The 19,770-nt window shown below is 47.4% G+C and overlaps 3 protein-coding genes and 2 long non-coding RNA genes across 7 annotated transcripts; 3 read left to right on the top strand and 2 right to left on the bottom strand.

Moving 5' to 3' along the window:
• Nucleotides 1-588: 588 nt before the first annotated feature.
• map2k6 (mitogen-activated protein kinase kinase 6) lies at nt 589-5,069 on the top strand. Its single transcript, XM_089015023.1, has 12 exons — nt 589-877; nt 1,621-1,678; nt 2,331-2,379; nt 2,445-2,558; nt 2,660-2,779; nt 3,319-3,435; nt 3,516-3,567; nt 3,629-3,756; nt 3,830-3,907; nt 4,502-4,641; nt 4,718-4,763; nt 4,842-5,069. The coding sequence occupies exons 1-12, from the start codon at nt 772-774 to the stop codon at nt 4,920-4,922; spliced, it is 1,089 nt and encodes a 362-aa protein (XP_088871149.1). The 5' UTR covers nt 589-771; the 3' UTR covers nt 4,923-5,069.
• LOC148887552 (uncharacterized) lies at nt 2,654-3,842 on the bottom strand. The gene is made up of 3 exons (XR_016117344.1): nt 3,703-3,842; nt 3,399-3,617; nt 2,654-2,786 (listed from the first exon to the last, which is right to left on the bottom strand). It is a non-coding gene; the product is annotated as an uncharacterized LOC148887552 (long non-coding RNA).
• Nucleotides 4,521-13,473, bottom strand: LOC148887549 (uncharacterized). Its single transcript, XR_016117343.1, has 3 exons — nt 13,348-13,473; nt 4,752-4,907; nt 4,521-4,659 (listed from the first exon to the last, which is right to left on the bottom strand). It is a non-coding gene; the product is annotated as an uncharacterized LOC148887549 (long non-coding RNA).
• kcnj16a (potassium inwardly rectifying channel subfamily J member 16a) lies at nt 5,554-12,820 on the top strand. Of its 3 annotated transcripts, none has more exons than XM_089015990.1 (3): nt 5,554-5,663; nt 10,298-10,327; nt 11,413-12,820. In XM_089015990.1, the coding sequence occupies exon 3, from the start codon at nt 11,421-11,423 to the stop codon at nt 12,579-12,581; it is 1,161 nt and encodes a 386-aa protein (XP_088872116.1). In that variant the 5' UTR covers nt 5,554-5,663; nt 10,298-10,327; nt 11,413-11,420; the 3' UTR covers nt 12,582-12,820. The 3 variants fall into 3 exon arrangements, with proteins under 3 accessions (XP_088872116.1, XP_088872115.1, XP_088872114.1); XM_089015989.1 differs by lacking the exon at nt 5,554-5,663 and adding an exon at nt 9,518-10,093; XM_089015988.1 differs by lacking the exon at nt 5,554-5,663 and adding an exon at nt 9,519-10,093 and having other exon boundaries at nt 10,279-10,327.
• On the top strand, nt 13,322-15,610 carry kcnj2a (potassium inwardly rectifying channel subfamily J member 2a). The gene is made up of 2 exons (XM_089015022.1): nt 13,322-13,463; nt 13,912-15,610. The coding sequence occupies exon 2, from the start codon at nt 14,037-14,039 to the stop codon at nt 15,219-15,221; it is 1,185 nt and encodes a 394-aa protein (XP_088871148.1). The 5' UTR covers nt 13,322-13,463; nt 13,912-14,036; the 3' UTR covers nt 15,222-15,610.
• The last annotated feature ends 4,160 nt before the right edge of the window (nt 15,611-19,770 follow it).

Below are 19,770 nucleotides of genomic sequence, written 5' to 3'. Positions count from 1 at the left end.
TGCTAACTACGCGGCGATTGTAGCTAACGGCGGCTTGTCCACAGGGCTCATGCTAGCATAACATTGCCAGCACTACTATTGTAGAGAGAACAACTTTGAAATCAAGTGGGACTGCGGCTCTCTTTCCTAGCCCAGATCATGACCATGAGACTCCGTAATTGTGAGTTGTACGAAAAGATGCAAAGGAAAAATTAGCGTTAAAGATTGGCATTTTGGTGCTTTTACTTGTTGATGTGTCGCCGTCCTTCTGCCATATTGACCTTGTGTTGTCTCTTAACGTTATGGTGCTATTCTATCACTACTGACTGCAATGTATAGCAGCAGTCTTCCTTTCAATTATTTATATTAAGCTCAAAACAGTCTTGAAATACGCCGAGAGTGAAAGCGCAATAATACATTTGTGAAAAGATGGATTGTGTGACACCTGTCAATCAAACCAAGAAGGCACAGCGGCATCAAACGTTGCTCACAATGATACAATAACGACTTATGACGAACACATGAAGTTAATACTTATTCTACAAGCGTGTGCGTCTGGAAAGTACCTTGGCGTGCACGGACAACATTTCCCATGATGCATTGCGCGTATCGGAGCAGGAAGCAGCTCGCCAGTTGAGGGGCTCGCTGGTGCGATCCAAGTTGGGAGCAGCCTCCACCCCCATCGGCTCAACTTCGTGCACGCGCACACGCTCCTCTGCAGGCTCCCTTCGTGCAAACCGGAGCGGTGCACGCGCAAACGCGGCCATCGTGCACGCGGATCGTCGTGCATGTATGTGCGCCGCAAGAAGCTCAATGCAAGAAGAGGAGGGGGTGGAGGAGGGAGGGGGAGGCCATGCACCCTTCCCTGGGGGGCCCCACCCCGCTAGGGCCAAGGGAGGTAAGCGTTGTGGCATGCACGCACGCGGGTGGCTGCAATGCGCGTGAACAGGGCACTTGCACCCACTTCCGGTCTGCTGACATTTTTTTTGCGCGTGCACGTCCTCTTCTGCACACTTTCTGCAACTGTTACACAACTGCCACGGTGTGATTGGGTACGCCCGTCATACCTTTTAACACTCGAACGAATCATGTCGCGCTCAAGTCAACAAACGCAGCGTGCACGCGTGCACGTGCACGCGCCTATTTGAATTCACAAATACATGCACACACGCTTATTGTGCACGCGGGCATATTATGCAAACATGCACACATAGACGTTACCCACACACACACACACACACACACACACACACACACACACACACACACACACACACACACACACACACACACACACACACACACACACACACACACACACACACACAGAGACACACTATGCAGGAGTGACCAGGTAGGCCCCGCCTCTTCCGTGCAGCCAATCAGTGTGGAAATGTTCCCATTTGATTTGATTGACACAAAATGCTGAGCTCAGCAATTATGTGTGTGTGTGCACACGTCAGATTGTGCAACATATTATTCACAATAAGCATTCAAGATAGAATTGGTGATGTTACACCTAAGCAGTTTTTTTTCTTAATTTACGCCAGCCAAAATCGGAACCCGGAACTTTTGACTGCGAGCCGGCGGCGATGCCCACGTGTAACCTGACTGCTATTTTATTTTATTTTATGTTGGCAGGCAAGAGGAAGTTGGTCCTCCCCAAGGAAGTCTTCCAACAAACTCCTCCTGCCGCTCTGTAAGATCAACTCTCCACTCTAAATTTTCGACACCCAAGTCACTCACCGGATCAAACCCCGACTTTTAATTACAGACACTGTCAAAGACACGAAAAAAAACTGATGCTTAATAACACCTTCAAATTTATAACATAACACAAAAAAACAATACACTGTCACTTTTGTTTCGTATATTTAAATTACTGCCAGATGTGCAAAACATGTGTCCACTCCAGTGCCAGGGTTTTTGTCATTGTCACTCGATTTCCAGAACCCACAAAACATTGCGATTTAGGACTACATTAACATTCAATTATGCGTTAGAAATTTTAGACTCTCTACTTTCATCAGAAAAAAATGTTAATTCCTAAGTTATATGGGTCTGGAGTTATCTGAGCTTGAAATGGGGGCGGCTGTACAAAATACTATACAATACATACATATTGGTTTATATAGCGCTTTAACAACAACTGAAGTTGGAACAAAGCACTAACATGGAAAAAAGGGAAATGCTGCCCCCTTGTGGAAGGAAAAAACATGGCCAGAAGCCATGGCCAGCGCTTTATCGGCACCTAAGCAAGAAAAAACAAATTCGGGGATGGCAGTGAATGGTTGCAAAATTTGGCTCCCCCTTGTGGCAAAGTCTTGACATGACGTTTTTGTGTGCTTTAGCCCTCCGAGAGATTTGGACTCCAAGGCGTGCGTGACCATCGGTGACAAGGTAACTTCCGGCCTCTTGGCTTTACTTCCTTTGTTGTGCTTTTTACATATCTTGTCGCCGGGCAGAATTTTGAAGTGAAGGCCGACGACTTGGAGCGCATCGGCGAACTGGGCCGCGGCGCGTACGGCGTTGTGGATAAAATGAGGCACGTTCCCAGCGGCATCATCATGGCCGTCAAGGTAGGCCGAGCACCTTGGACCTTCAAAATAAAGCTCGCATCCTTGGTTTTTTCTTTTGCAAAATTGGTGATGACTGTTGGTTTTTTTTTTTGTTTTCTCAGCTGATCCGCGCCACCGTCAACACTCAGGAGCAGAAGAGGCTACTTATGGACTTGGACATCTCCATGAGGACCGTGGATTGCTTCTACACAGTCACCTTCTACGGGGCGCTCTTCAGAGAGGTCCCTCCTATTCACAAACACACACTTCTTTCATAAAAAAAAGAGTTAATTCCTAAGTTATATGGGTCTGGAGTTATATGAGCTTGAAATGGGTCGGCTGTCCAAAATACAATGCAATACATGCATATTGGTTTATGTAGCTGGAACAAAGTGCTAAAATGGAAAAAAGGGCAGTGTTGCCTCCTTCTGGAAAACACTGCAAGAGCCCATGGCCATCGCTGTATAGGCACCCAAGCATGAAAAAAACACAAATAAATTCAGGAATGCCGTTTTACGTCCTCTTTTCAATTCCCCAATAAACTGATGAATCCGCATCCGCTCACCCACAGAAAAGAATAGCCAGCTAGCAAATGGATAGCAAATAAATAGCTAATAGCCAGACAGCCAACAGCTAGCCAGCTAGACAGCTTGCAGCCAGTCAGTTAGACAGCTAATAGCTACCTAGCTAGCTAATAGATAGCAAATAAATAGCTAATACTGTAGTTAGCCAGATAGCTAACAGCTAGCTAGCTAGACACCTGTGCATGTGCGCTGTATAGGGCGACGTGTGGATCTGCATGGAGCTGATGGACACGTCGCTAGACAAGTTCTACAAGCAGGTGATGGAGAAGGAACTCACCATTCCCGAGGACATCCTGGGAAAGATTGCCGTCTCCGTGAGTGTCCGCCGCCGCCGTCTTTCGTCCACTCCCACCATTGCGCAGGCTACGTTGTTGTTGTTTTTTTGTGGTTTCAGATCGTGAAAGCGTTGGAGCATCTTTACAGCCACTTGCAAGTCATCCATAGAGGTGGGTGGCGACCGCCGCCGCGTTTCATCCGGCGGTCACGTGACGCCTGCCTATCGTGCAGATGTGAAGCCGTCCAACGTATTGATCAACACCCAAGGGCAAGTGAAGATGTGCGATTTTGGCATCAGCGGCTACCTGGTGGACTCGGTGGCCAAAACGATGGACGCCGGTTGCAAGCCTTACATGGCGGTGAGCGAGCGGGCGCTACGTGCGCGCTAACACACCGCGTATACGCCCGCTAACGTCCTCTGCGTCCCTTCAGCCGGAGAGGATCAACCCCGAGACAAACCAGAAAGGATACAATGTCAAATCTGACATTTGGAGTTTGGGGATCACCATGGTAACCAAAGACCAGATTTTGTTTTTTTTCTATTATTATTATTATTATTATTATTATTAATATTATTATGCAAAAAGTTATCCATTCCATCTAGCCATCAACGAATATCACAAAAGTAAATAAAACACCTTTATTATACAGTACTGTTTATTTCTTTAATTACAATACCATAGCACATTTACTATACATAAAATAAGGTATATTGTGTGTAGTGTTAAGGCTTATTTAGTTGAAAATTATGTTCTATGGGGAGCTGGGAACAGATTATTGTCATTTTAATGCTTTCCTATGGGAAATTAATGTTTGGAAGACACACTTTTCACCTTACACACACTTTCTGGGAAGCAATTAGGTTCGTAAGCCAATAAGGTATATTGTGTGTAATCTTAAGGCTTATTTAGTTGAAAATTATGTTTTATGGGGACCTGGGAACAGATTATTATCATTTTATTGGTTTCCTATGGTAAATTAATGTTTGGAATACACACTTTTCGCCTTACACACACTTTCTGGGAACCAATTAAGTTCGTAAGCCAAGGTATGACTGTACTTCCTTTTTCTTTTGTCTCCTCCATCTTGAAAATGGACGTCCAGGTGGAGCTGGCCATTTTGGGGTTCCCGTACGACTCTTGGGGGACGCCGTTCCAGCAGCTCAAGCAGGTGGTGGAAGAACCTTCCCCTCAGCTTCCCGCCGATAAGTTCTCCGCGGATTTCGTCGACTTTACCTCACAGTGGTGCGCCATCTCCACTTCCTGTTTATTATTTAACATTATTTTATCTTAAAATGGTCATTATCATTTGTGCGTATAGCTTGAAGAAAGTATCCAACGAACGGCCGACTTACGCGGAGCTCATGGTGAGTCAGATGGCGAAGGGGGCGGGGCCGGCGGCGGCAATGGCACACGGGCACCGACGGGGTTTTTGTCCTCCTCAGCAACATCCCTTCTTCACGTCACACGACGGCAAAGACACCGACGTGGCGGCTTTCGTCAAGATCATCCTGGAGGATCAATGAGAGTTAATAATCATAACGCCATTTTTTTTTATTTTACACAAGTAGCCTTATTCATAAATGTCACCTCATTTGAAAGCGAGCAAATATGAAACACGGGATATGACACGGTGTTATTGTTATATTGGATTGGCCTTTACTAGTCTCGCAGTGGAGTTCTTTGACATTCACAACAACAAAGTGATGAAAGTAAGAAGAAATAATAATAATAATAATAATAATAATAATAATAATGAATTTCATTTATAAGCGCCTTTCAAAACTCTCAAGGTCACTTTACAGTCACAGGATAAGTTTCTCTGTGGGTGAGCAGCGGCAGCCACACGCGCCAGCCTTCACTCAACCCGGAAGTAACTCAAATAGATAGAAAGCTAGCTAGCTAGCTAGTAGATAGCTGTTAGATAGCTGCCTAGATAGCTAGTAGACAGCTAGTAGATAGCTATTAGATAGCCATTAGGTAGCTATTAGATAGCTAGCCAAATAACTAGCTCGATAGCTAATAGATAGCCAGATAGTTAGCCAGACAGCTAATAGATAGCTTAAAAATAGCATATACACAAGACAACAACACATTAGCACGTCATCATTGTTGTTCACGAGTGTGTGCGTGTGTGTGAGTGTGTTTGCTTCCTGTTTGCGCGCAAGGCTCTGAGAAGAAAGAAGTTTTCCGTTTCCCAGCCGACCTTGCGGGACGGTCGGGCATCAACAAACGGTGGAAATTTGACAAGAGACAGCCTTGCGTGTGTGTGTGTAAGTGCGTGTGTGTATGTCCTTGTGTTAGCTTAGCTGTGTGTGTCTGTTACATGAGCTGAAGGTCAGGTCAACACGCGACGTTTGAATTTCTCAAAGTTTGCGTGATTTCCAGCCACAGGACGTCACGGCCGACTTAGCGGACGGCAAAGGAGCACTGGCCGCCGAAACAACGGATCTTTCGGCGGCCCCCGTCTTGGAAAGCGAATTTTGGAAGCGTTACAGCTGACTAAATGTTGTGTCTGTGAGAGCGCTAGCCAGCAGCGTTGCGGTGGCGCCAATCATCGCGCGGCGCACCGTCCGTTCCGCACGCATGTTGCCGTCGCACGCGTTCGCTGCAGGCGAGACCGCGGAAGCTCATCAACATTCGCCGTCACGGAAGCCCGACGCGCGACCTCGACAGAGAGGGAGATGGATACATGAGAGGAAGTCAGCTGTCAGAACGTTTTGCTTTTTTTGTGTGTGAGAGCTTTTCACTTGCGCATAAAAACGTGTTTCAGTCTGTCATGTGACTAACCATGACGGCTATGTGTGAGAGGTGTCGGTGGAGTGTAATTCGAGAGCTTTCCAGTAGTGTGTGAGAGCTTTTCACTTGTTCATAAAAACGTTTTTCAGTCGGTCATGTGGCTAACCATGACGGCTATGTGTGAGAGAAGGCGTCAGTGGAGTTTATATGAGAGCATTCCAGTACTGTGTGAGAGTGTCAGCATTTCGTCATGTGCAAGTGATTTTTGTTTTGGACGTTTCTGTCGTCTTATGTGGGTGTTTCGGTAGTTTGTGACGGATTTAACATGAGAATTTTTTTTTAGTATGTGTGAGAGGTGGACATGCATGCGTCGCCGATGACCCAAGTCGATTCCCTCACCTGTTTTCCACATGTGTCCCGCAAGGGGATCCTGTTGATTCAGTTGCCTGATCTCCGGGGTCCCCTTGGGGTCAGGAAGACACGCCCCTTTTCCAGCTGGCCATTTTGAGTATTTAGACGCTTGGAACTTGTCATGATAAGAATAATACATTTAATTTCTAACCGCCTTTCAAAACTCACTTTACAGTCACATGACAAGTTTTTTTTCTGTGGGTGAGCAGCGGCAACCACACGCGCCAGCGTTCACTCAACCCGGAAGTAACTCAAATAGATAGAAAGCTAGCTAACTAGCTGAATGTTTCTATGTTTTTTATTGAATTTATGTACAAAAAAGACCTGAGTTCTATGTGTACCAACCGTTTGTGCAATTTCATTAACATTTTCCACAAAGTTTGCACTCCATTTGGCCGAGTTTTCCAACAGGAAACGAAATTTTCCACTGTGCCAGTCGTTGAAATTTTCTTTGCGATTGTTTTCGAACAAGGTGACGCATTAGCTCGTTTCTTTTAACTACGAATTTTCATTTAGAGGCAAGGCGAGCATGTCAGTGACGAATTCCCGTGTGCTCGATACACGACAGGAAGCGCTTTTGGCTGCACTCGATCACCGTCGGGACTTGGCGGAACTCGGCGTGACTTGGCCGTACTCGCTAACGCGAGCGTCGCAGGCCCTAGTGTTGGCTACCACCGCCATGCCCGACTTTTATTTATTTATATTTGGAACTGGACGGGCATTTCTGTGTTCAAGTGGGCTACTGTATGTGCACGCATACTTTTACACACACGGAAACACACAGGAAGATGCTAATGAGATGTACTTAGCTGAGCGGAAGAAGCTAGTTTTGTTAGCTGGTAAACAAGTTAACAAACAGTTGCCAAATAAACAACTTTCATGCCACTTTGTAGCGTTTACGCGCTCGGCTTGTAATGAGCAGCTAGCACGTTAGCGGGTTCGCAACGTGGAATGCACCATCGGGACACACAGGTGGTCGCAGGTGGTCCGGTGCGGCCTCGCTAGCATCTGGAGTCCATCGGACCATGTGTGCAACACCCGACACACAAACACACGCACGCAAGTTACCCGCATTCTTGACTTGCGATTTAGGAAGCGAGCCGACAGGAAGCAATACGATGGAATAGGCCTGTTTTTTGACACGTTAGAAACACGCTGCGAGTCTCACAGAGACTTATTGATTAGCCGGTGACCATAAAACTGCAGGACACGTCACCGACATGGCTGTGTTAGCGAAATGCTACAGCAAATACTGCTCCGTTTCCATCAATGCCAAGTACTGTCACGAGCTGATGTGTGTCACTCCAAAATGGAGACTTGATATTTTTGGAAAAGCTTGGATAGGATTGGATTTGCCTTTATTAGTCTCGCAGTGGAGAAATTTACATTTCACAGCAGCAAAGTTATGAAAGAAATGAAAGTAGAAAAGCAAAACACAGGAGCTGCTGGAAAGGCAGCCACTCTCGCGGCGCCGTCTTGAAGTCAAAAGAACAAAAAAAAAAAAGAACTTGACACTGTTTTTCTTCTTTTTTTTCTGTGAAATCAATGAAGTGTGATGCTACGCTAACAAAAACAAACCTGAATTCATCACCAAAACCATTTTTTAAGCCTGCAATATTTCAAAAGTCGATACAGACTCTCCTCAACTGACGAACAAGTTATCTATCCAGCTAGCTGGCTATCTATTAGCTATCTATACGGCTAGCTGGCTATCTATTAGCTATCTCTCCAGCTAGTTGGCTATCTATTAGGTAGCTTACTATCAATTAGCTGGCTAGCTGGCTATCTAGTAGCTATCTATCCATCTATAGCTGGCTATCTATTAACTATCTATTAGCTAGCTGACTGTCTTACTATCCTTTAGCTATGTATGAGCTCGATAGCTAGCTTTCTAACCATTTGAGTTACTTCCGGGTTGAGTGAACGCAGGCGCGTGTGGCCGCCGCTACTCACTTGCAAAAAAGCTTATCCTGTGACTGTAAAGTGACCTTGAGAGTTTTGAAAGGCGCTTATAAATGAAATTTATTATTATTATTATTATTATTATTATTATTATTATTATTATTATTATAAAAAAAAACAATAATAATCATTAAAAAAAAATCACTTATGGTGCCCGCACATAGTACCGAGGTCCTGAAAAGGTGTTAACGTGTAGGCAGAACGAAGCAGTCGGCGGCGCCAGAGCGCTCTGCGTCACCGCTTCAAGGTCAGCGTGACCTTGGTGCGGCGCAACCCGAGTTTGGCCCACTGCGGGAGCATCGCGGGACGCTAACGAGCGAGCGCTAACGTGCTAATGCTCCTTGTAAAAGGTGGCGTTGGTAACATGTGTGAGTGTGTGTGAAAAGGTTAAGACGACCGTTAAAAGGCGGCGGCGGCGGAATGTTAGGGAACGCAAAGTGATGACAGCGCCTGCAGCTACGCTGGGAAAATATCATGGAAAATATTAGAGCATCGGAAAATGTTACGGGCGGCTGGAATAGTGGGACGATTGTAACAATATAATCAGCGACATGCGCGTACATGTGTATTTGATCATTCTTAAGCAATATTTGAGGGCAATGGGAGTGCGCCAAACCCCACACGCCAAAAATGTTTAATTTACTTCGGTCAGGTTGACATGGACGAAGGTGAGAGGGGCTAGCATGTCAACCGAGAATAACCAGATCAACGGTTCATGTCAGGCGCAACAAAGAAGGATTTTACAATATTCAAAATGGCTGCCGAATGATTACATAGAATATTCAAAATGGTTTCCAAATGATGAGAAGGTTTTTTCAGCCGTCATCTGTACTTCTTTGAAGGTGTCGGATGTTTCGCTTCTTATCCAAAAGGCTTCGTCAGCGAACTCAAATTTGCTGTAAGTTGTGGTCCTATATATATATCCCTACTGTCCAGACGTGGCGGTGCCAGACTCTGCTATTATAGGTCCCTGCTCTCATGTTGGGGGTTGTAGAGGACTATTCCCTGAGGCTACACTAATTTCTTCTGTTGTCCTGCCTGATTATGGGGTCTATGACTGCCCCGATTGCCCCATTTGCTCTGGTTACAAGTCCTCTGCAGATGATGGCTGAAAAAAACCTTCTCATCGATGGACCACTCCTGTACGACTGAGAGCTTAAACAGTCATATGGCTGCCAAATTATTACATAGTCCGGTCAGACTTTGATCGCACGTGGACTGTCCGCTTGAACGACCGCCTTAACATCAGTCTCCAACAACGCCGCCGCAATTGCAAGTACGAACGCCTTGAAGACCCTTGGAATGACCACAAAAAAAAAAAAAAAAAAAAGACCATCGCACAAACACGAGACAACTTTGACCAGATCGCTTTCCTACAGCCCTTCTAAGAAAAACCTAAACCAAGTCCGTGGACTGCCAAACATTAACTTGAATCTTCTACTTGAAAACTTAAAAACAACCACCAGGACTAGGACTGTCTTGGCCTCGGAAATGACCGCCGTGAAAACCGTCTAAACTGCTACCAGAACGACAACGACGACGAAGCACCGTAAAAAACCCAGAAGAACACCAGCGTTGACCAAAGGTATGAACGGTGTGTGCCGAAAAAGCGCCGGTCCGTTTTTTAGTGACGTCTTCACATGATACAAGGGTCCAAGTTAGCTTCGAGGTTTATTTTGAAAAGCCGACAATGGCGCGTCCTCAAGGCATAAGGGGCGTGGCCAGGTCACCAGTATTTTGGGAGATATCACTCGTGTTTTGCCATGACAGGTGTTCTGCTTCATTCCAGGACGCCTGCGGAGGCTCGCGCCAAGCTCAGGTAACTCTCATCCTCACTCTTCTTCTTGATTTTCTTCTGAAACTACTTTAAGATCTGACCTCCAAATTTAACAATGGGACCTCCGACTGCAGCATTTGAAGAAAATCATGGATGAAAAACATAAATATATATCGCTTGAACCATTTCTATTTGAAAACTAGACTCGTTAGCGTTCGCTCAAGGTCGCAAATGGTCGCCAAACGAACCCTTACACCTTGAAGACTTCTCAATCTTCGGGCAGCCACCACAAAACTTTGCAATGAACTTCAAAAACCTGATTGAATCCTCCACCAGAAGCTTTTTACGAGAAAACGAGAACATTTTTAGCTAAAACAATAGACATATTCCCTCCATGTTCTACTCCATTCTTCTGCTACAGCTTTTTATCGTGATTTTCGACGGAAAATTTTCCACAAGCACGAAAACCTCCGCCTGCGGCTGAACGTTTTATGTCCAAAAACATAACCCTGAGCATGGGTTGACCATGGTTGTCACGGACAACCTCTTGCTAATGGTGTACTAATAGCATGCTAACGGCCGGCGTGCCCAGCAGAGCGTGAAGTGACCGGCGTAGTAACGATATTTCGTAATCGTCGCCGCTTGCACGAAACATTTGAAGGAAGCAGACTAACTCGTAGCCCGCGTCACGGTCAGTCAAGTATAGCGGGACCGGTGGGAGGGTGGTTGGGTTCCCCCTCTTCCTGTGGAGGTGAGGGGGGGTATTATCAGCAACTAAGCGTGTAATAGCGTAGTAATTGAGGGAATCACGCGACGCCCAAGACAGTGGAGAGCAAAGTGGAACATTTGCAAAGGAAGGTCAGGGTCTGTTTTGTACACAACGGCGGCTATGGCTTTGAGGTCAAAACAAGCCTCAAAGACACACCGCCCTGTGCTGTGTGGAGAAAACAGGATCACATCCTGGCGCAAAAATATACACACAACTCCCGGGAGCGACAATCCAGAACTCTGTGTCCTCATAACGCATGTTTTGTAAAGTGTGATACAAATATGGAAGGTTTTACAAATCGTGTGGCGCGAACATAAAATGTAGATCAAATGTCGAATGACGTACCGATGTTTGCCAGCCCCAAGGATGCAGACAACCTACCAAAGCGTTGACCACGGCGACGGCATACCGGCAGTGAAGATCGCTGAGAGCCGCAAGGAACGCTACGTGCGCAAAGAGGGTACCAGCAATGTGGTTTTCCGTCATATACCCGAGGAGTGGCTGCTGTTTGTTACCGACATCTTCACCACCTTGGTGGAGATCCGCTGGAGGGTGATGCTGCTCATCTTCGCGCTGTCCTACATCCTGTCCTGGCTCTTTTTCGGGATCCTCTTCTGGGTCATCGCGCTGGCTCACGGCGATGTTCACGATCACAGGACGGCGCCCTGCGTCTACGAGGTGCGCAGCTTTACCGCCGCCTTCCTCTTCTCCTTGGAGACCCAAACCACCATTGGTTACGGCTCCAGGGGGATGTCGGAAAACTGCACTGTGGCCATCGTGGTGGTGACCATCCAGGATGTCATGAGTTGTTTCATCGACACTTTTGTCATCGGCATCGCCGTCGCCAAGATGGCCTCGGCAAGGAAGCGGGCGCAGACAGTGGGCTTCAGCAATTTGGCCGTGGTCAACCTCCGTGACGGCCACCTGTGCCTCTCCTGGCGCGTGGGCGACTTCCGGCGCAATCACCTGGTGGAGGGTACGGCACGCGCTCAGATCGTGCGCTCCGACACCCATGCCACCGGGAGGGTGGACGTTACTTATCAGGACCTGGTCATCCAGCAGCCCGACATTGTTCTGGTGACCCCCACCACCATCTGCCACCGCATCGAGGAGGGAAGCCCGCTCTACGGGATGAGCCGGGCCGATCTGCAATGCTCCGACTTGGAGGTGGTGGTTTCCTTCACGTACACGGACGACAGCACCGGCACTCTGCACCAAACGCGGACCTCCTACACGCAGGATGACATCCTGTGGGGTCACGTCTTCCAGGAGATGATCCGGGCCGGCAAAAGGCGCTACACCGTCGACTACGTCCTCTTCAACCAGACCGCCAAGGTCCTGGCGCCCGAAATCAGCGCCAAGGCATACCAGCTCAAGAGGCGGTTGCGGCCATCGCCGAGACCCTCACCGAGACCCTCGCCACGCCCCGACAAGTTCCAGAGTACCCCAAAAATTATGCTACCACTACCGGATGCCCGTCTCCAACATTCTGACATCCTCGGTGATGCCACACATGCAGGAACGTAACGCAGGTACTAAAGCGTAAGCGTGACGAGACGCAAACTTGCCAACAAAGAAGAACAAAAGCTAACTGGCAGCACGTGGATGACTTTCAAGCAGTTTTTTCGATCCCTCGACCAGATTTTACCTTTACCTTGAACCTTCCTTCGGAACCTTGTATCTAATGAGATTTTAAAGATTTCCGCCGCCGCCGAATAAAATGCAACTTCATCATGAAATCGCGCCTGTGTGTCTTTATGCAAATTCGCGCTAGCGTGCGTCAATAAGCGACAGAATTTGTGCGCACTTGTTTCAACCAACTGCGAGCTTCATTTGCTCTGCAGCGCCCCCGTGTGGAGAAGATCATGCACAAGTGATGACATGCACATTCATTCACGCTACAGAATAGTCGACTAGTCATGTCAACATAGTTCATTCACACACACACACACAAATTATTCATAACAGTCCCTAAGTGCTGATATTTTCCAAATATCCACACGTAAAAGTTGTCGACTATTATTAATGTTGGCAAACACTCGCACACACGCTCCGGCTGTATCATCAGAAGCGCGCGAGACTGCGCCGGGGTGGGGGTGGAGGTTTCGGGGTTGGGGGTGGGGGCATGCCCAAGCCCTGCCTTACGTTTAAAACGCTTCGGGACGGACCTGTGAGGCACAGTAAACTCTGGCGCACAAGTGCGCACACACACAGATATGCGCGCGGGCGCGCTAACACACACTCATGCATTTCCCATATGACAAGCGCACAGCACGACCGAGTGGATTTTTACCTCCGGGCGCTGAGGATGAGCAACGGGTACCGTACCAGACGCCAACAACAACGACAGAGACGACACAGATGAAATTTGCTGGCCTGAACGCGCACCAGCCAAGTTTTCCATCCACGGTGAGTTCACACTTTTCACTAGCGCGCGTGCGCGTGTGCACCTGTTGTCAACATTTGTCGCCGGCATGTGTTGCATGCATCATTCGCAGTACACTAGCGGGGTTGCATTGTAAAATGCAAAGAGGGTGTCGGTACATAAACGTTATGGGGAAAACAAATACTTACGAAGAAGCTTGAAAGAAAGCTCGATTGAAGTTTGCAGCAGCATGCACTGATTTGGGCCAGGTCGCCGTGACAACGGCACCGAATGAACAAGTGTTGCGTGGCTCCGTGGGGACCAGCGAGCCAGCGACCGGCTCCTGAGGAAAGCTCAACGAGTCTCACAGTCAACAAGTCATTGGTCGTACGCGTCGGGTTAGGGTTAAGGTTTACAGGCAGCTGATAAAATTAGGCCAAAACACAAAAATCAGTCGGTAATGGATTCCTAATGAAGTGTCCTTCTTTGCAGACGACACCCGCGAGGGAGCGGTGACTCTCGGCGGCATCTTTTTCCCGAGTGAGCGTGGTTCCCCAAGCGCTCCCAAAGTGTTCCTGCGACGGTTCTTGCTCAAGCAGAGACTGCGGGCCCGGGCTATGGGCCACTACGGCGGTACGGCGTCCTCTGAGGAGTGCCCGCAGTGGGCCAACCGCTTTGTCAAGAAGGACGGCCACTGCAACGTCCGTTACGTCAACGTCAGCGAGAAAGGTCAGCGTTACCTGGCCGACATCTTCACCACGTGCGTGGACGTGCGCTGGCGCTGGATGCTGCTCATCTTCTGCTCGGCGTTCCTGCTCTCCTGGCTCTTCTTCGGTTGCGTCTTCTGGCTCCTGGCCATCTTCCACGGCGACCTGGAGCTCCACGCAGGTCACAAGTGCGTCTCTAACGTCAGCACCTTCACGGCCGCGTTCCTGTTCTCGGTGGAGACGCAGACCACCATCGGCTACGGCTACCGCTACGTGACGGACGAGTGCCCGGCGGCCGTCTTCGCCGTGGTCTTCCAGAGCATCGTGGGTTGCGTCATCGACGCCTTCGTCATCGGGGCCATCATGGCCAAGATGGCCAAACCCAAGAAGAGGAACGAGACCCTGGTGTTCAGCCACCACGCCGCGGTGGCCATGAGGGACAACAAGCTGTGCCTCATGTGGCGGGTGGGCAACCTGCGACGGAGTCACCTGGTAGAGGCTCACGTACGGGCTCAGCTCTTGCGCTCCCGCACCACGGCCGAGGGCGAGTACATCCCTTTGGACCAGACCGACATCGACGTGGGCTTCGACAGCGGTGCGGACCGCATCTTCCTGATCTCGCCCATCACGGTGGTGCACGTGATCGACGAGGGCAGCCCCTTCTACGGCGTGTCCAAGCGGGACCTGAGAGCCTGCGACTTTGAGCTGGTGGTCATCCTGGAGGGCATGGTGGAGGCCACCGCAATGACCACGCAATGCCGCAGCTCCTACCTGCCCGGCGAGATCCTTTGGGGGCATCGCTTCGAACCCGTCCTCTTTGAGGAGAACAATTACTACAAAGTGGACTACTCACGGTTCCACGCCACTTATGAGGTGCCCGGCACGCCGAAGTGCAGCGCCCGCGAACTGGCCGAGAACAAATACATCTTGTCCGCCTCGGGGTCTTTCTGTTACGAGAACGAGATGGCCATGGACACCAGGGAGGACACAGACGAGGGCAACGGGGGCAGCGTGGGACCTGACCCGGTTCAAGACGCCGAGCAAAATCACGATCGGACCGCCGACGGGTCGCTCAGGCGGGAGTCGGAGATCTGAAGCGTGGGGATGTCGGTTTCCCCGTACGTGTGACGATTCAAGTCGGCGCGTCTAGTGACGGTACAAGCGTCTGGTGTCGGATTTTTTTTGGACAATGTCCGGCGCTCGATGTCAGCGTGCCAAAGACTTATTTAGGAATCGTTGATAATCACAACGAGCAATCAATACGATTTATTCTTTTGTTTTGTAAACGGTACTAAGACACTTTTTCGGCTTTTCGTGTCTTTGTTTTTCGTCTTCATTGTCAACGAGGCAAAAACTACTTTTTGCGTGGAAATGTTTTGGCGGTCTTCCAAACTTTTACACTTTTCTACCAGGAATAATAGCAAATGACTACTTTTATTATTGTGATGATAAAGTGTCTTGTTTTCTTTTTCAATAAAACTACATTTGAATAATGCTGTTGGTCATTTATCACTTCTCGTAATACGGCAACAAACTCCAACGTGGCCATTTTCAGGTTTGTCGTTAATTGTGGGCTCTTGGTCACTCGTCTTCGTTTATCTAATTATCCGTTCAAGGGCGACTCACTCAAGAACTTCCATGACCCGAACAATGACAGGAAGCTTTCCCACCATCCCAACCAGGCCTTGTTTTTCTTCGGGTGGCCTTTCCAACAGACCAGGTGTCGTATTGCTTAGCTTGCCCACCGGCCGGCCTCGCCTCTTCCTGCCACACGCACCCAAACACTCTGGGCAGCTTTCACGTGGCAACCAAACGCTAAAAGTGGACGCGGGTTACTGTCATCGGGCGGCACTCCCTCCACCCCTCGCAGCTGCTCGGACAACTGTGGCACACGGGTGGAAACAGTTAAGTCAAGTGCGGGAAAGCCCAGCTTGGATGAAGATGATGATCGTTAGCTAAGATGCTAACTAAGATGCTAAACGTTAGCATGTGAATGAATATGACAAAAAAATGAATCGGTTCGAGAAGCGGCAACGTTTTCAAACACGAACTTTTGACTAGAGCAAGGAATCAAGACTCATTGATCGTAAATTAGGGCGATCGATCCTCCATATTTGGGTGGTCAAAGCAGATCTGGACAGATTTACAGTTCAGGTTTCCCTTTCTGGCTTGGCGTAGCGCGTACGTGTGGCAAATGGCGTCCAAATCAGATTAGATATAATCAGTAGCTAAGCTAAACGCCAATCGGATCAACCCTGGATCGAATTTGGCTTCTCGTTGAAGCTTCTGACCCCGAATTCACAATCTGGATACGACAGAACAGCGATTGAAATAACGGGATCGTGAGGCGAATGGAACGCGGCCGGCGATTTCGACGGGATTTGTTTTGCGGTGTAAATACGAGCCGCCTGACGAGGAAGCACAAAGAGCGACTCTCAAGCGACTCTCAAGCCTTGAATATTTTCCACCTTTGACAGCTGCAATCTAAATTTACGCCGGGCGACAGGAAAAAGATTTGGACATCCTGTCGTCCGCTTCCTGTCACAGTGACCTCCACGTGTAGGAAAAAACAAGGCGGACGCAGAGGTCGCGGGAAGATTCGCCCCCGCCACCTGCCGTCTTCACGCTACGACCAACGGGACGGGAAGGGATGCGGCGGGTGCGTGTGGCCTGCCATTTCACGTGCGGAAAAAAAGAGACTAGCGACGAATAATAATAAAAATAATATTAATAATAATAATACATTTCATTTTTCAGCGCCTTTCAAAACTCTCAAGGTCACTTTACAGTAACAGGATCATTTTTTCTGAGGGTGAGCAGCGGCAGCCTCACGCGCCAGCGTTCACTTTACCCGGAAGTCACTCAAATAGAATAGAAAGACAAATAGATAGAAAATGAGCTAGCAAGACAATAGATAGCTAATAGCTAGCCAGCTAGATAGCTAGCCAGCCAGATAGTGATTGTACGGTATTACAGAAAAGACAAAGAGAGTTGATGTAGCACAATTTTCTTACTAATGTCTAATAAGAAGGAGAAGAAGAAGAAGAAGAAGAAGAAGAAGAATACATTTGATTTTTAAGCGCCTTTCAAAATTCGCAAGGTCACTTTACAGTCACAGGATCAGTTTTTCTGTGGGTGAGCAGCGGCAGCCACACGCACCAGCGTTTCACTCAACCTGGAATAATTGAAATAGATAGAAAGGTAACTAGCAAGCTTTTTACCGGATCTAGATCTTCATTTGATCAAGATCTGCTTGGAAACCACGCGTGGAACATGTGCACACTGGCTGTGTTTTGTTGGTCTGCAAATAGTCCCGGTGGCGCTCGTGCTGGGACCACCTGCCTCCATGTTGAAACGGCGCCATTATTAACATTAGCCCAACGACTTAGATTGTCGTCATTATTTTCGGGTCAGCGTGTTCAACGGGATCAAACTTAAGCATGGCAGCTAATTATAATCAAGGGGGTGTTTGTTGGGTGTGGGGGGGGGGGTGAGGAGGGCAGGAGGGTCCATATTTGACACACAAAAAGGATGTGGATGTTAGAAACAGGAAGTGGATGTTTGGCCTAGTGGAACCTGTCGCTGTATTTACTTATGGCGCTAAATAATCATTGTCAAGCTTTCATGTCTGTTCCGCATTTGAAGGAGGTTCCACAAGGACAAAAACATCAAACTAGGGAATGGCCCCTCAGCCACCTGCTTGAAATCCAACATGTCACCCAAAACGCCTTCTCTTCCACATTTGTCGCAAGTGGTTCCGTCCGATACAAAAAAGGTGTGAGTGCAACCACAGATGGTTCCGTTCATTGTTGTCCAGTCCCGGCCAGGGGTCACACTTCGGCGGCGCTTCGAGCTAACTCCCTGTGACCGGACAAGGGTCAGCCCTTAAGCCTCGAGAGACAGGATAATTTTAATGATATTTTTAATTGCTATGATATCAGGCGGGATGTTAAAATTTACTCATTCACTGCAAAAACGTGTCCACTCCAGTGCCAGGGTTTTTGTCATTGTCACTCAAATTCCAGGACACACAGAATATTGAGTTTTAGGACCACATAAACATTAAGTACAGTGTTAAAAACGTTAGACTCTCTTTTTTCATGAGAAAAAAAAGGTAATTCTTAAATTATATGCGTCTGGAGTTATATGAGCTTTAAATGGGGGCAGATGTCCAAAATACAATGCAATATTGGTTTATATAGCGCTTTAACAACAGCTGAAGCTGGAAAAAAGTGTTAACATGGAAAAAGGGGAAATACTGCCCCATGTGGAAAAGAAAAATATTGCCAGAGGTTTGACCGGCGCTTTATTGGCACCCAAGCATGAAAAAAAAAAAAACGATCAAATTTTAGGAATGGCGCTCTATGTCATATTTTCAATTTCTGAATACATTTCGTCAATGGTAGTGAATGAGTTAGCGTCGGCCATTTTGTGTATTTATTGATTTATTTTTGTGTACAAATTGGGACTCACTCACCCGACATCATATGCAAGCGATGACTCTGCTCTGGTGCTGCAATGTAGAATTCCATACTAGGGGGCAACAGGAGATACATGCGACAGGGTTAATGAAATTAAAATAATAATAATAATAATAATAATAATAATAATAATAATAATAATAATAATAATAATATGTAATTAGAAAATTGTAGAACAATCTCCTGCCAACGGTGAATTACAAGAGGCTGATTCAGTTCTTTTACTGTTGTTGATGATTATTTACGTGGCGGAAGGAAACAGGAAGTGATGAAAACGATGAATGGATGGGAATTCTGTGCGTACACGCCCGTGTGCACGTGTGTGCATTTATTTTTAGGTACACGTGTATTGTTGTTTTTATTGCGCGTGTGAGTGTCTGTGAAAAGTGTCTTCAGAGGATGTTATTGGCCGTTTAGATCCTGTTTTCCCCCTTTTCCAAAACACAGGTGCACTCATAGAGTAACAAACTCTTCTGGCTGCCAGATGGGGGCGCCAAAACACCCCTTTCCCCGAGCAAATGTCGGCATGCTAGCTGCGTTAAAGCTAATTGGGAGAAAGAAGGCCAGTAGATGTCACGTTTCGCCCGCTGATTCTTTTTTTAGCAGTTGCTGCGAATCAACACCTCCTCGGATTCGTGTTTGGATGAAGTCGATGGTGGTCATGCGTGTGAAGGTCGACACGTGCTCATCTCAGCGTCATACACAAACACACTCTTGTTCTGTATGTAGGTCGCGAGGCCAAGCCCTGAGCGCCGACCGCAGACGATATACCTATTTCAAAATTTAGGGTTGAATTATGGTCATTTTAGTCGAATCAATCCTGAAAAATTCGTAAGAGGTCAACGCGAATATGAAAAAGCAAAATAAACAATGTGCTTGCTAAAGCTGGGTGACATGGATGGAAAATTTTTGAAAATACTATTAAAAACTTTGTCATATCAGCCATGATTGGATTTTTAAAGCTGTTTTGAATGAGAAAAGCAATGATCTTTTTGTGCACATTGCAATACAGTGTCAACTTCATTCAATATCCATAAAATTGGATTGGATTGGATTGGATTTGCCAATAAATAGCCCAGTGCTTTTATACAGTGTTTTACTTACCTGTAGTGCTCAGGGTCGGACATTAGGGCTGTCACACGTCAAAGATTTCTTTATTTGAA

The sequence above is a fragment of the Hippocampus bargibanti genome, linkage group LG15 (genome assembly GCF_051943395.1).
Source record: "Hippocampus bargibanti isolate YZ-2025 linkage group LG15, ASM5194339v1, whole genome shotgun sequence".
NCBI classification, from domain to species: Eukaryota; Metazoa; Chordata; class Actinopteri; order Syngnathiformes; family Syngnathidae; genus Hippocampus; species Hippocampus bargibanti.
Note: the sequence above shows the minus strand (reverse complement) of the source record. Positions and strands in the feature narration are given on the sequence as shown.

Bases quoted from the DNA above. Each gene is read 5' to 3' on its own strand.
- kcnj16a (XM_089015990.1), top strand. From the start codon at position 11,421: ATGCAGACAACCTACCAAAGCGTTGACCACGGCGACGGCATACCGGCA.
- kcnj2a (XM_089015022.1), top strand. From the start codon at position 14,037: ATGGGCCACTACGGCGGTACGGCGTCCTCTGAGGAGTGCCCGCAGTGG.
- map2k6 (XM_089015023.1), top strand. From the start codon at position 772: ATGTGCGCCGCAAGAAGCTCAATGCAAGAAGAGGAGGGGGTGGAGGAG. The intron at 2,780-3,318 runs GTCCCTCCTATT...TGCGCTGTATAG, and splicing joins ACGGGGCGCTCTTCAGAGAG to GGCGACGTGTGGATCTGCAT. The intron at 3,757-3,829 runs GTGAGCGAGCGG...GCGTCCCTTCAG, and splicing joins GTTGCAAGCCTTACATGGCG to CCGGAGAGGATCAACCCCGA.